Raw genomic sequence first — 15,570 nt, forward strand, 5'->3', positions numbered from 1 at the left:
GGTTTTGCAAACATCTCTGCAGAGTGAGATGGGGCATCAAACCAAGCATGCCCTGTAACAGCACTGAGGCAGCCACATGGCAACTGATTGTGCCCAAAGCAAAAACAATTTAAAGGTAGATTATATGATTCCAGAAACTGGGTCGAAACACCGGCGAAGATTTAAATAGTGCCACTGGTTCATCGATCACAGAGGAAGGAACCTACTCTCATCCAATGTACAAAATGTCAAAATGGAAGAGGTAGTACATTTGTCTTTCCTTCACAGGTGGCTATAGTACTACATAGCATTGTTAATCTGTCATGACAAACTACATGCTAGATTACATGATGCCAGGTTGATCAAGATGATCACTGCAGTTTGTCGATGGAACCGCGGAAAGCTCCAGCTTCCCTCTCCACTCCTCCCCTGGTTTCAGTGTGATCGATCTCTCCGCAGCAGCAGCATCGACACACAGCGTCTGCTTGTACTCCTCGTCGCCGAAGTCTGCTATAGTCTTTGATTTCTTCTCCCATGGATTCCACACAACTGTCAGGCATAAAATGAATAAGATGGAAATTCCAAAGTATTGTTACCATGGTTTGCTGGATGATGGGAAACAGTACGAGGGTATTATCTCACCAGTGTCAGGAAGTCCTTCCTTTCTTATGACAAATGTGCGCTTCTTCTCATGGTCAAGAACAGCTATTACATTTGGTGAGCTAACATAGACTCGGTCAACCTGCAAAGGGTTTGCACATTTACCAGGCGTTAGCACCAGTCTACTGTAGGAAAAATAATAATACAATTCTACTATACTGAAGGGAAGTGCAGCATCTGACATGCGAAAATATGAGATTCGGCTAGTATCAGTAGATTAATGTGTACAATATAGATCACTGTGAAGTTTGTTTCTAAATTCACCTCTGACTCAAATGTTATGGCATCTCCTTGTTCTGTATGACGTTCTCGCTGGCTAAGATTGTCAAGATAATCAAGGGTCTCCAAGCCTTCTATTCTCACCTCACTGAAATTAACAACACAGGACAAACCATTTATGAACATTATACGACATCAATAGAAAGCAATAGCATAGAGAGGAACAAGAAAGAACTTATGTTGGGTAAACAATGGCTGACCTGATGTCAGAAACAGAGAGATAGGTGTGATAAGCGAATGAGAAACTGAATGGCTTGCAATTAACATTTCTGACACGCGATACTAGTGACAGGTCACCATCCTTTGAAAGAGAGACTCTCAGGCGGAACTCAAAACTGTAACCAAACCAAAATTACAAGTCATCAGGTAAAGCATGTGAACAGTAAAGGAATACTAAATATGAAACAAGAATGAGAAGACAGCCCAATCCATAAGAAATCCACCCTCATTCTCATGTTCTCAGCCTCTATACTCTCAAAGCGATTACATATCTCCAATTTAAGGTGCCGCTTAATTTTCACCATATTCATCATAGACTTTACCCTCCGTGTATGTAAATCAGTGCTATTAAAATACATTTTCATCAATTATGCACAAATCTAACCATTGGAATATTGCCAAGAAAATATCATCAAAGATACCAGGCTTCAGATGTTCAACCAAGCATTTCCAAGACTCGCCTAAAGAACTTTGACATCTGGCCCCATTTAGTAGTAACAGAAAGTATGTGCAGTCAGGGAAAAGGGGAAACAGATTAATGGATACAAATGCATACCAATGTGGCCAGCACCTCAGGTCTTCATCAGATGGCCTTAGGATAAGGTCAACAAAAGCTTTGCTGCCATTATCACTATGATTTAATTGAGGAGGCTCATCATCTAAGGCCCAGATCTTATTCCTTGCAAATCCATGTCGCTCCAGCGTCCCAGTGTTTCCAAACTGAGAAAAAATTGCAGTTATAAGAAACAAGAAAAACAAGCAGCCCCAATCTTAATTGACTATCGAATAGTCGTGATCCCTAATGTGTGGGCGATCAAATAGGAGTAGAAACCTTTTATAGGATGGAGTAGTGTGATACCTGAGGAAAGCATATCGGAATTCCACCACGCATCGCCTTTGGCGGCTTCAAGATTGCCTGCACATCGACAACTTCGGTTACGGTAAGTGTTTAGTAAGACAAGGGAGCACATAAGAGCCACTGCAGCCCCACATGTGTCCTATAAGTCAGACAAATGGCAGGGTCGATGCTTGGACCGAGCTTGCACAAGAATTATGAAGGAAGGCCCTGATGTATTTTCGGAGAAAGCACAAAAGAACTATGAATGAAGGTATTGTGATTTAAGAACCTATAGGACCATAAAGTGGTCCCGGTACAAAGTGTCAAGTGTATGACATATGAAACAAAGGGCCTATTCACAATTAAGAGGATAGCAAATTCCTACTTTGTCTTGTACAGCCATCATTGTAGACTATGGAAAACAAAAGGGAAACACTTGTCTTTATCTCCAATATAATTCCTGAAAATGCATCCAGCTTCCAATTAAAGAAGCCATCCTCCACCTCGGCATAATCATACGCAACAAATGCCGGTTATACACTAATCGTCCAAATGGGGAATTCTGGCGCTGCCCGCCCGCCGTATACGCTCCCCGAATTAAATTCCTCACACCACATTAATCAATCAACCAGACGGAGATTTATTAATAGTTGTCGTATCAAGCAGATTTTTTTTTTCGAAAAGGGGAAACTCCCCAGCCTCTGCGTAGCAAGATGCATAGACACAGGAAGGACATGGCTGAGACTGACCTTGCTGCTGGTGAAGAGGAGCTCCTCGCCGCGGTCGTTCTTCCAGGAGACGACTTGGCCGCCGTGCAGGCTCACCTGGCAGCAACACAATGCAACGAACCGAGGAAAGGAAACCACATAAATCACACCGAATGGAGATCAACAAGAAGAAGAAGGGGAGGTTTTGAAGAGGAGGCGCAGGCAAGGCAAAGGCAAAGACAATACCCGTGCGGTGGCTCCCCTGGGCGAGCGGAGCACGGCGTGGGCGACGCCGTTCCAGTCCTTGACGACCTCCACCGGCTCCGGCGCCCTCGGATCCGCGGAGCCGGCGTAGCGCCCCATGCTCATCCACAGACCAACCTTGCCCAGCCGAGAGGATCAGCGGACGCACGGACGGCGCAGCAAGGAGATGGGGCGAGAGAGAGATCGAGCAGTGCGGACGCGCAGCCGAGATACTACTATATGTAGGCGCGGCAGGAGGGGAGCGGTCGCCGTAAGGGGCAGTTGGGATGTATGTTGCCGAGGCGGCACTTTCCTTGTAAGTAAAAGCAAAGGCGGCTGGGCTGGCTGGCTGAGGCTCCCCCGCCACTGCGCTGCGCAGCGCAGACCCCGTGAACCGTGAGCCTTCCTCTTCCTCCCTCCTCTGCTTTTCTTCCCCCAACCAACCAACCAACCAACCAACCCACGGGCACGGCACGCAGAGATCAGCAAGCAAAGCAAAGCCCTCTCCTTTTCTTCCCCACGCCCACGGGCCACGGCACGGCCCGGCCCGGCCGGCGGCAGGGGAGAAGCGCCCGCTCAGTCGCTCGGGCGCAGCAACCGCAAGTCCGGAATGCCACTCGGTGAGGAAGAGGAAGAAGAAGAGGAGACCACTGTCCCTGGCAGCAACAGCGCTGCTACTGGCTGCAAGTAGACTACTGTATACTACTGCACTAGCGCCCGGCGGCGGCGGAAGGGGGGAGGATTCAAGGATCCGAGGCGAGATCCGTCCGGGGTCGCGGGACACGTGCGGGGGAGGGAGGAAAGGGCACCGCTTTTGGAAAGCCGGGAATTACAAGCAAAACACATGGAAAGGCGTTGCTACTGCAGTCTGCAGAGCAAAGGATTTTGGACGGGTTTGCGAGAAAAAACTGCTATGTCTGCGTGCGCGTGTAAATTCCCGGCGTCGGGTTCCCGTGGAGCTGGCGAGCAACGGTCGAGTTTCAAAGCGTTTTTTGGCGTTTCCTTCCCCCCCCCCCCCCGCGACGAGGCGCCTCCGTTGCCTGCGGGTCAATATTGTTGACCCGTTTCGTCTCCGGCTGCCGTTTCTCAACCAGCTGGGGCTCCAAACTATGCAATTGTTTGTTTATTCTTCGGTTGCACGTGTCTTAGCTATAGAAATTGCATGCTTTCTAGAAATGTGATGTCGACTATTTCGTATCTATTGTGGATAAGATCTGTTTAGAGTTGCAAGAAAAGTTTGACTTAGGTAAAACTTACTTACCTTATTTTCAAAAGAAATGGAATGAAGGAGTTGTAAATTACTATTAGTCGAGGAACAACAATTATCTCTCGTTTCTCGGTTGATTTGCAAAATTGGCACACCTCATGGATTTGCCATCGATCCAGCTGTCTTGCCGAAACACAAAGAAGATTTGCCATCGATCCAGCTGTCTTGCCGAAACACAAAGAAGTAGAGCGATCATTGCCCACCACCGGCTCGCAGGCCTCACGAGGGAGCTCGGAAACACGTAGGCTAAACCGAAACATGAAGAGAGCCCAAGGCTTGGCGGTTGGCACTATCCGTGCGCTACAACTAAGGTCACTGGAGCTGCAGCACGGTGCCCACCAGATTGGCATCACGCGCTCCTAGACCTCCGAGACGCGCCGGTAAACAAACCCTGTCCTAGGCGACGGCACATTGACTGTCTTGAGCATCCAGCCAACCTTTCCATAAGAAATGGTGCCAACTCTTGGGGGAGCTTGTGACCATCTTCGTCTTGACAAAGCCTGGTCTCATCAATCTGATGGTCCCTAGAGTCATCCCACGTCTTCTTCATACGGATCGATGAATGCAAATCTTAATCTGGGATATTCTCTACGGCACTCTCAAGATATCCGGTCAACGGGGGCTCGCTCAAGATCAAGATTTTCCTCTGGCAACTCATCCACGGCCGTGTCCCGACATGACTACATCTGCTTTTGGCATGGGCGAAACAACGCGAAGTGTGTTCTTTGCAAGGAGGAGGAAAATGCATATCATATCTTCTTCTCTTGCCACATTCTAAAATTATTTGGAGTTGCATGCGGGGATGTTCTTACATGCAATAGGGACCCGGGGTTTTTTGCTGATTTTTATTTCTTGACTAGGTTTCTCAAGCAAAATGGGGAGAAGAGGGGGACTTGTCGATCTTATCATATGGTTGTCTTTTGCAGCTTAGAGTTAGCAAGCGTTTTGGCTTTACCCGCAATAAGGTCACCATTGAAGGTTGTTGAAGCGGTGTTTCCCAGTGACTCTGTTCGCACGTTAATTCTCCTGACTCTAGTATAAGCCATTTGCGAATAAGCGTATCTCAGGTGGTTGGTTCATTGTGATGGAACTAGCCCACCCTCATTCAAGTCACAGACTATGGATGCTCGTATTTCCTGAATTTATTCCAGACTTTAACCAGCGTTGTGCTTTCAGTGGAAGTGACGTACCCGTCAACTACAAGTTGCATGTGGTGACTTCGTCAATTTCAAGATGATCGGCCGGTGGCTCAGTCCTTGTAGGAATAGGGTGTGCGTTCACAGGGGTGAGTGTACGTGCGTGTGTGTGAGTGCTTGCGTCTTTACTGTGTTTCCTAAAAAATAAAAAATAGTATAAGCCATTCCTAAATTTCATGAAACTGCTGGTTAATTCTCATGGCAGAGATAGCAAATCCCAAGAAAAACACCTTTTGCCATGCGACGCCGGCTACGTACGGTAAACTCAGGTGACAAAGAAAGGTCAAGTGCTTCGATCGCTTCGCACGTTTCCTCCTCCTTTTGTTCCCAGGCTCCCAGCAAAGGTTTGGAATGGAAGAAACTGACTTGTCGACTGTCGTGGATTCCCTTTTTGATTTCACCTAATCTCCCACTTAACCGCAGAATAAAAGCACTATGACTAGCTGCTATCCGGATCCAGAACCCAGATGCGATCGTGACGTGGTACGTTGCTGATGTGCACCTCCCATCACTAAAGGGCTCGCAAACAAAACACTACCCCCAAAAGGACATCTAGTGTAATTTATGAGAAACCAATGTTTTATCCAAATCATGTGGTAGATTAAAATAAGGTTTAACTGGAGCTTCCAGTTCCTTTTTCTTATGTTGTTTCTACCTAACATGAATCCAAGTTTAACAATTAACCTAGATATGTTCCCATAACCTGTTGCATATATATACTGCTTCACAGTTCCAGTTTGTATGACGCCCAAAAGTTTCAGAGATCTCAAAAGATAGTTAGTAATAAAGGTTGGCTTGAAGCACAACACCCCTATGTTACAACACTGCTGATTAACCTTACAGTAACAGAAATGGCCCATGATGCTTCAGCATCAATTGCCTCAAGAACAGTATATATATAGCTAGACACAGGATTTTTTTTAGAGTAGACATAAATATAGTAACCACCGGCCGGAGTTCCTCAATATACTCACCAAGTAAATACCTACAACTGTAACGCGCTGATGTTACGTGAGCAGCATGAGCTTGCAGAATCCCCAGGCCGCATGCAAGGTATCAGATCAGTCCTCTTTGCCAGAAGAAAGGGCGAATCAATTCAGCTTGCAGCAACAACATCTGTTGTCGCGCTGGAGCCGAGGAGCTGGCGAAGCTTGGGCTCGCTGTGCTCCGTGTGATTGTTTACATTTGATTTGGTTGTGTCGTCGATCATTGACAGGAAATTTTCCACGATGCGAGGAGAGGAGGATGCAACAGCTGCTGGTTTGTCCACGGGCATTTCTACGTTGGTCGGTACAGTGGTGTTCTTCAGTTTCACCTGAGAAGTGATGTTTTGTTCCGTTAAGAGAAAGGTAGATTGAGACAAGGGGCTCAGAATGAACTATTGAACGTTAAGGATGCAGTGTCAGTGAAAAGGGTTCAGTACCGCTAGAGCAGAATTCTCTAATCTGAGCTTCTCGGAGTTTTCCGTTAGCTTGCTGATTTCAGATCGTAGAGATGTGTTCTCAGCTGTAAGTGATTCTACTTGTGTAGCCAACTCCTCTGTCTCAGCCTACACCAAGAGAACACAAAATCATTTGGTTGATTTATTACTGCATTGCTGTACTATGATGTCCATGACAGTTTGTAGATGGCATGAGAGATAATTCAAAACAGGTTTCATGTCCATCTTTCCAGGATATATTGCTTGCATTTTTTAGGATTGGATATTCTCATTGCAGCTGCGTTGATCAAAGAGTACATGCAAGAGAACCTACCGGTTAATCCAAAAAAAAGGGCAAAGATGTATACCTGTTTTCTCAGCCTTGATCGCCTAGCAGATTCCCTATTTGATTGCTTCCTCTTTTCACGTTTTAAATCCCTCTCATCCTGGAAGAGCGAAATTTTGAAATAACAATAAAAAATTAATCCATGAAAACAAGTTGGTCTAACATATACTATTGGAGGAATAACAATAACCTTCCCCCAAAAAAAATCAGAATTGAATTGTTCGGTGAATTTTATTTATTTAGTACTGGCTCTGAACAACAAAAGATTGGATATACCTTAGTTGATAATTCAGTTGACACCACTGTGTGACTTGGAATTATAACACCTGGTGGTGGAGATATTGGTGTGCCCATTGCTCCAGACTTAGCAGCATTACTAACGCTGGGTTTAATGACTGGAGCTGGAAACAAGTGGTTTGGCAAAATTGCCCCATTTCCCATTAAAACATCTTCATTCCTTGCAGCGCCAGTTGCTTCTGTGCCTGGAGAAAGGCTTAAGGGGTTAACCACTTTCTTGCAAACAGTGAAGCTTATAGCAGGACTTGATTACAATTATGAAGCAATTCAAGGATGCAAGTGTAGCTATTTAACAAATAAAGAGGAAAAAAAATGCAAGTTTGACTACCAAAAAACCATATAGGGGTACGATATGGCAAACTGCAGTAGGATGACTAATCAAATTAGGTATAACTTAAACCTATGAATATTAAACAAGTTGTTAGAAAAGTGAAATACCAAGTCCACCATCCATGCTCCGTTTCCTAGGAGTCCTGCTCACCTGAAACCAAAAAAAAAAGAGTCTAATTCAGCACTATTCTTTGACTGGACAATTCAGCACTATTCAGGCATTAAACTTAAAGCATGGGCAAGCGCACACACAAATTGGTACCTTCAGATCATTTACATCGCTGGAGCCTTCCCCGCTGTAAGCCTCGCTGAATTTACCATCAGAAAAACATAACTTCAGTTTACTGAAGAGTAACAGGAGATGAATAGGAAAATCCACAAAGAGAAGAAAAGCATGTAAAAACCTGGATGATGTTGTTTTTTTACTGTTACCACTGCCAGTAGATACTGCAGTCCCATCAATTTCCTTTAGTTTCTTATTGGAACTTTTCTCCTTACTGCTTGCAGATTTGGCTGGCTCCATGCTCAATGGATTTGCCATCTTCAAAGCATCAAGAAAAAAAATCAGATTACTAGAAATTGTCTTAACGAGAAACATAGAGGTTCAGTTCACGTAAGATATCAACATAAGAGGTTAAGATGCTGGTAGAAATATAAAACTAAGGAAATGAGTATGATCCATGGGCATGATGAGTCATCAGAAATGGGAATCTGATTATCTTATACAACTAATTCTTTTCTTCCGATGAGCTACATGGCAAACCTATCCTAAACATGATCTTCTGGTATTTCGCAAAAAAAAAAGCAATCTTCTGGTTTCATGAAAAATTTCCCTACAGCATTTAATTGTTTGCTCAGCGGTGTTCAGTTGTTCCGAAAGTACTGTGTGCCGGAACATTTTAAATTCGCATCATCCTTATTTCCTCCAAACCACAATACTACTATGTCATGATAAAATTAATGGAAGAGCCCAAAATGGTGATAACAACCATCTACCTTTTTCTTTAAATACCAAGAAACACATTATGCTTAAACATTCAATGCTTCAAATTTGAGTTTATTTGAGAATAAGTGCACAGAAGCACATGAGGATTTGATGTTTACCATGGGCACAAGCGGATGTGGGTAAGCTCCACCATGTGGGTACATAGCAGCATATGGTGTTCCAAAAGGGGGTGGCATTAGAGGCTGCAGAGAGGCAACTTAAATTTAATACAGTGTATGAGCTTTGAACCATGCAGGAGAACTGCATGTCAGAAATTATATTAAACATCATGTGACAGAGGTAAGAAAATCAATCAAATACCTGGGGACCCCACATATACGGCGGGGGTGCATGACCTGGAGCTATCGCTGGGGCAAAATATGTCGGTGGCAGGACACCAGAGCCATAGTATGCCTGTAAAGGTTCACCTGCATTGCTTTAGTTACTGTGTTCCAGTCTTTGGAGTGTGGGGGCAGTAAGAGAACGGCAAAACACTCAACCTGAATGGCTGACCAATCAGGGTATGGACAGGGAGCTGGTTGATCCTGCAAATATGGTGATCCATAAGGCATTTGTGGTAAGCAGTCAAATGTTTTGCACATAATATATTCCACTGAGAAAATAGATGGTGTTGTGATTCACTGTAAGATCTCAAAGTACTATACTGCATATTGGAGATTTTTTTACATCCTTTTTTATCTCAATTTTTATTGAATGGCTGACGAAACTACATATAAATTTTAATTTTCGAAGAACAGTAATTCCAGTGATGTTAAGTACAAAATTTAGGAGACTTATAGGCTTTGGCACTAAATTTCTTCCAAATAACATATACTCCCTCCGTCCAACAAAAAATGTCTTACATCCAAATTTTGACAAACTTGAGACATTTTTTGTTGGACGAAGGAAGTAACTAATTCCCACAAAGATGTCATAGAATGTCAAGCAGTTTCACAGTAGTCCCGCAAGTATTGTAAACCAGAGATTCCTTCCTAAGAAAGCATATCTCAGTATCAGCGAGTACTACTAAATCAACTGTTCTTACCTTAGGAGGTGAAGCTGTTTTTCCTGTCTTGTGGGTGACCACAGCTTCATCATGCGCCATGGCTTTAATAAACAACTACCTGCAGTCTGCCATCCACGTAGAAGTCAGGATTATCACAACATACAATTTACCAAAAGTAATATAGCTGAACTAAGCTTTCTCATCTGAACTAAGTTAGTTTTGGGTCTGGACCACCCAAAGGCCATGCAAGGGAAGGGTTCCGTAGTACTCCCTCCATTCCAAAATACTCCCTATCCTAATTTCTTGACTCAAATTTGTCCAAACATGGATGTATATATTCTTAAAAAGTGTCTAGATACATGTAATATTTCGACAACAATTTAGGATCGGGGGGAGTATAATATAAGGCGCAAAGTTTCTAAAGTTTGACCAAGTATTCACAATTCAGCAAGTACCAACCGGCTGCCAAGTTATTCTTGTCAACTTTTGTCAGGTACGGTCTACAGCCAACACGATGGAATACCTTTCCATGCAGATCTAAAGGGGACGACTCTGAAAAAACGAACACACTGATTTCCCAGAATTTTGATCTCACAACTTCACTGCAAATCGCCATACATGCCAAAAAAACAAAAACAAAAAAACATGCCTGCAAATCATTACAGCAAACAGTTTCCACTTCCTACCTAGACAAATGCATTAAGCATTCTCCCCAATAGCAACACCGCTTCAACCCCGAATGCATGCGCAAGAAAGATGAAGAGTTTCAGGCAGCCCTACAAAGTTCAGAGAACCAACCGACAGCAGTACTACCGTTGCTCTGCTGAACATCCGAATATTATACACCTAGTAATAATTCCCCAACTAATCTCGCACGGCCCCTGTTAATTAATCAGACTCTGGTGTCCGTAATGGCCATTACCGTCTCTGAAACCCGACGTACGAACTCTACGGGACTCCCTCAGATCAAAGTATCAAACCCATCTCTCGCAGCATGCACGTACGTAGCTCGATCGTATAACTGAATCAACACGGGACAACCCGAAAATTGGTTCCTGAAGCGGCCCGTGAACAAAGGAAGCTCAAGCTCCTTGGGATTTCTCTCCCCCGTCGCATTCTTACCGACGCCTAGCGACAACAAAACTACGGCCACGGCGGAGAAATCGGCGAGCATTATTAGGGGCGCGGCCGAGCCAAGGACAGAACAGAGGAAGGAAGGACGAGAAGGGGAATCGAGCGATCTCTTTACCTGGATTGGTTCGTCCTTTTCCGGGCGAGCGGCGAGATTTCGTGGATGGATTCGTCCGGGGGTCGGAGGAGGAGGAGGCGAGGTTGATGTGTAATTCGGAAAGGGGTGGGCGGCGAGAGGGAGGAAGGAAGGGGGAGGTGGTGGAGGCGAGGGGAGGGAGAGTTGAGGGGGGAGGCGCGCCTCAACCGAAGGCTGGAGGGAGCCACGTCACGAGACACGTGTATGTGATAAGGACTGGTCCCCCGGGGGCGCGTGCCTGGCTAGGATAGGCAGTTGGCTACGGGTACCATGTGTTTCCAATCATCACGCATTTTGAAGAAGGCCTATTTGGTTGGAGTCCCGAGCAAAATGACCGACAAAATCTGCTGATACTAATGCTAGCATCAACCGGGCTGAGGCGACCAATTCTGATGGCCTGACCCAGGCAGGCGCGAACCAAACAGCACGTCCGGCTACCGTCAGGCCTGGCGTAGCACTCTTCATGACGCGATCCGAACGGGCCCAAGTATATCGAACGCCGACAACTCTTAAAAACATCAAGATCAAATACTTGAGTGATCAGACAAAATAGGGATAGAGGAATACATCTCTTGTTGGTGAAAAGACTCAATAAAAGTCAGGCACAATGCCTACCTAATTGCTTGCATAGCGGAGGCGATCTACCGCTGAACAAGAGACACTCGGAGAAGCTAGGTGCCCACATTCATTGCCTATGTAATAGTTTGCTCCGAGAAGGAAGTAGAAGCCTTGATGCGAACTCTGGTTCTATCGACATACGCCATGAACTCTTGGGCTATGTGCTATAAACTGATGCTTAATAATACATAGAAGAAAAATACACGTCGTGTTAAAAGATTACAATTTTTGTTGTGCCCGATTTGAAGTGATCCATGTTCGCATGGCCACGTCCCGTTAACTCAATCTTCTAAGCATGGCACATTTTTCTCTACATGTTTTCTTAAATAATCTGCTAACATGATTCCTATGCTATGTTGCTAACCACCCAAGTGATGAATGAGGTTTCCTATTTTATTTTCCTCAAAAAAACATTTCCTATTTTCTTTTGTTGGATTATTTTTAGAACATCTTTTGTTGGAGTAGCGAGCAGCAATAGCCGGTGTACGTTCTGGGGTGCAGCATGCAGGGGAGCCGGACGGGGGCATGGGCCACTCTGCAAGTGGAGGGGAAGGGTGAGCTGGGCAACGGTGAGTGGACGCGCGGCCATTTCTTTTATCACGCGTCACAGCCCACCACAGGCCCTCCGTTTTCCATACGCCCACGTGTCGCCCGGCCCGCCGGCCTACGCGTCGCCGCGCGCGTCCCTCGAGGGGCCAGCGCAGCATCCCGGTCATGTGGGTGACGTGGTGGCCGTTTCCGCCTCCCCTGCACCCAGCGAGATCTTGCAGGAAATATATTTAAATTAATTCCGGAGACGACGTGGCCTGGCCTGTTCGCCACGTGTGCTTTGCCCCATGTGCGCTTGCGTACGCAGCCGGGAGACTCGATTGGGACACGTGGGCCGGGGTACTGTAGCGGTGGGTCCCACGAGGTGGGGGTGACTAGGTGCCAGCTCAGGGGGCCTACGCCTGCTTTATCAATCCGGGTGCTGATTGAGCTGGACCATTGCTGCATAGCACGCCCAGTTGCTTCGCGTACCCGCCTCTTCAAAACTGGACCGAAGCACCAAGGGCCCCACTTGCCAGAGAATAGACGTACTAGGCCACTTCAACAATACTGGTCACAAGCAATTCGTTTCCAAACGAAGAAAAGTTTATTATGATGAACTGCACATAAATTTTGAAATAGATCCTCTTATACCGATCTCAGTTGTGTCCAGGCAGCTGAGCACACTGATCATTTTCTCTGCAAACCCGGGAGCAAACATCTCCGGTCAGTTTCTTGTTAACTGTTAAAAGCATCATTTCTTTTTTCGAAACGGAGGTTAAAAGCATCATGAATTGCTCTCTGCCGAGTGTCTTGTGGATGATCATGCTCGGATAAAAGGATCCTCATCCTGAGCCTCAAGGTCCGCCCAGTATCGCGTTCTCGATGTCTTCTCTGCTTAGCGCGTAGCTGAACCTTCTCTCCATGTCCTTCTCAAGGTTCCCGGGGCCACTTTTCAGGTATCTGTTTAAGATGATCAAAGGTGGCAGGGTTAGTGATGCTGTATTTGCAAATAATAATTCAGTCGGTGAGCAAATGGTCCATGTTCCATACTGTTTTCAGAGTACAGAGGTACAGTTCAATCTTGGAATTCAGGGAATCAGGGTGGTGCATAGAGTCATGTTCTAAAAAGAGCAAGATATTTCAATGAACTGTAAATGTACAATCACATTCACAGCTTGATTAAGAGCGTGTTTGGATTACGACCAATTGTGACCATACCAAAATAGTGGATAGCCTAAGAGATTTGGTAGTTGTTTGGATGGAGATGGGCACCAAATCTTTGGTTTGCCCAGCCCAACTTGAACACACCCATGTTATTTGCGGCGAATCCCAGGCAAGCTGAGGGTGCCAAAAACAATTGGCAGCCTGGCTCGATCGTTCCCTGGTTGGCCCCAGTCCATTGCCTTGCTCAATCCTGTTTATTTCTTCTTCTTTCCCCTTTACCTCTTGTACAAGAGCTCTTGTACTCGTCCAGCCTGGCACAATTTTTGTCGTCTTCAGTTTCTTAATTACCTTGTCAGCATTCACTTCTTTCTATCGGATCTAAACCTTTCACATAGATCAATGTCTATTTTGTAGCAAGATTTATCCATTGTATATGCTGCAACATTGCTGTCATGAATTGGTGATGACTAATGGTCTCAGTCGATTGTCATGGAAACTGAATTGGAATCAATCAAACAACTAGCCAATCCAAATTGCAAAAATTGTGCTAAGACAGTTGGTTGCAAAGCAAATGGAAGCCTGATGATTTTGCCAAAATTTTGGCTGGTGCACTGGCTACAGGGTGTATTTGGTTTCAGCCTCAACTAGTTGGCATGACCAAAAGTAAGGGCCGATAATTTCGTTAAGTTGATGTTGTTTGGATTATAGCCACCGTACCCGCCAAAATTTTGGCAAAGCTGTTCTGCCCCATTCGGTTGCAAATAATTGACTTGCCAAAAATTTGCAACTTAGACTAGACTGACGAGCCCATAAAAAACTCAGACAAGTTTGACTTTTTATAATTAAATACAAAATTCCAGAAGAAACAAAATGAGCATGTAAGAAATACAGACGTCGCAGTGCATATGTAATCATGCTATGAATATGATGTCAAGGTAAATGAACTTTTTTAGCAACCATTCAAGGTAAATGATCAATTAACATAACCAACTAGTCCACCTAGCACAATCAAACTGATAGTATAATCATAGCATTTGAACCCACTGCCGCTTAAATGGAAACTGAGGCTGTGCTAAACATAATCAATTAGGCGGCTGAGAACGAGTGGTTAATTGTTTGAAATGTCTGCTGGTTAATCGGCAGGAGGACCGAGATAAGAAGAGGGAGCGCGGCTGCCAAATGTTTGGCGAAGCTTTTCAGCGCCTCCAACTTGCCCATGCATTGGTGGAAATAACATTGGCTCGTACAGGATAGGTTTGGCTTGGCGTGCCCAAGTTTTGGTGTCCATCGAAATGACAACCAAATTTTACGGGCTATCCATTTTTGGCGTGGTCAGCTTTGGTTGCAAACCAAGCAGACCCATAATTCAAACAACAACAACCTACCAAATTTCTCGTCATGCACTGATGCATGCCCTTGCGTTGGTCGTGTCAAAAGTTTGGTTGGGCTGACTGGGGCTCAAACCAAACACACCCTAAGCCTGTTATCACATTAACAGCTTGATTTTCAATGAACAATTTGCAGCACTAGCCGAACTAGTACACCTCGCGAAGACAAAAATAAAACAAATTGAGAAACCTGACATGTCGATTAGCGCTAGATTGGGGTAACTAACTTGCATACTTGCATGAACAAACTAGCAGCATTCCAGTTGAAGCATGAGCAAGAATTGAACACAACTCACTCCATTAACCATGGCGTCATTCCCAAATTATCGAACAAGCAGAAACATTCAACAGAAGAGTAACGGGATGGTCATGCCTGATGTGGAGGTCGGTGACGTCGAGGCTGAGGCGCGCGTGCCAGAGCGGCATCTCGGCGACCCAGACGGCGCGGTCCTCGCGGGACTGCGCGAACCCGATGCTGCGCAGCCACGCCTCGATGCACGGCAGGCTGTGCGTGTAAAGCGGCTTCTTCTTCTCCGGCAGCCGCGCCAGCCACTCCGCGTCCGACGGCAGCGCCGCCGCCCCCGCCGCCCGCGCCACGAGCCCCGCTCCCCTCCTCCGCCGGGGCAGAGGCAGCAGATCCCGCGCGGCGCGGGACGCCCCCGGCCTGAGGCGAGCGGTGGGGGACGAGAGGAGGAGGACGGGTGGGGCAAGGGCGCGGAGCGAGCTCGGCAGAGCCATGGACATCGTCGCTGCGCTGGCTTCTCTCTTCTCTTCCGCTCTGCTCTGATCTTCTCGAGTTCTCTTCTTCCGCTGACAGTCGGGCCGAAAGC

General features: G+C 45.9%; 3 protein-coding genes across 3 annotated transcripts; all 3 read right to left on the reverse strand.

The window, feature by feature from the left end:
* Positions 1–108: 108 nt before the first annotated feature.
* On the reverse strand, positions 109–3,799 carry LOC100835217 (putative glucose-6-phosphate 1-epimerase). The gene is made up of 8 exons (XM_003567807.4): positions 2,929–3,799; positions 2,725–2,799; positions 1,997–2,053; positions 1,694–1,857; positions 1,119–1,253; positions 904–1,006; positions 622–721; positions 109–528 (listed from the first exon to the last, which is right to left on the reverse strand). Exons 1-8 carry the CDS (start codon positions 3,049–3,051, stop codon positions 323–325), a joined length of 963 nt encoding a protein of 320 aa, XP_003567855.1. The 5' UTR covers positions 3,052–3,799; the 3' UTR covers positions 109–322.
* A 2,293-nt stretch (positions 3,800–6,092) lies between these two features.
* On the reverse strand, positions 6,093–11,180 carry LOC100835529 (common plant regulatory factor 1). The gene is made up of 12 exons (XM_003567808.4): positions 11,022–11,180; positions 9,812–9,897; positions 9,267–9,311; positions 9,088–9,180; positions 8,886–8,969; positions 8,186–8,322; positions 8,044–8,089; positions 7,890–7,932; positions 7,431–7,636; positions 7,177–7,254; positions 6,812–6,937; positions 6,093–6,703 (listed from the first exon to the last, which is right to left on the reverse strand). The coding sequence occupies exons 2-12, from the start codon at positions 9,869–9,871 to the stop codon at positions 6,485–6,487; spliced, it is 1,137 nt and encodes a 378-aa protein (XP_003567856.1). The 5' UTR covers positions 9,872–9,897; positions 11,022–11,180; the 3' UTR covers positions 6,093–6,484.
* Positions 11,181–12,756: 1,576 nt separating this feature from the next.
* Positions 12,757–15,544, reverse strand: LOC100835838. Its single transcript, XM_003567809.4, has 2 exons — positions 15,114–15,544; positions 12,757–13,148 (listed from the first exon to the last, which is right to left on the reverse strand). Exons 1-2 carry the CDS (start codon positions 15,482–15,484, stop codon positions 13,043–13,045), a joined length of 477 nt encoding a protein of 158 aa, XP_003567857.1. The 5' UTR covers positions 15,485–15,544; the 3' UTR covers positions 12,757–13,042.
* Positions 15,545–15,570: the final 26 nt, after the last annotated feature.

Source organism: Brachypodium distachyon, chromosome 2, assembly GCF_000005505.3.
Source record: "Brachypodium distachyon strain Bd21 chromosome 2, Brachypodium_distachyon_v3.0, whole genome shotgun sequence".
Classification (NCBI taxonomy): domain Eukaryota; kingdom Viridiplantae; phylum Streptophyta; class Magnoliopsida; order Poales; family Poaceae; genus Brachypodium; species Brachypodium distachyon.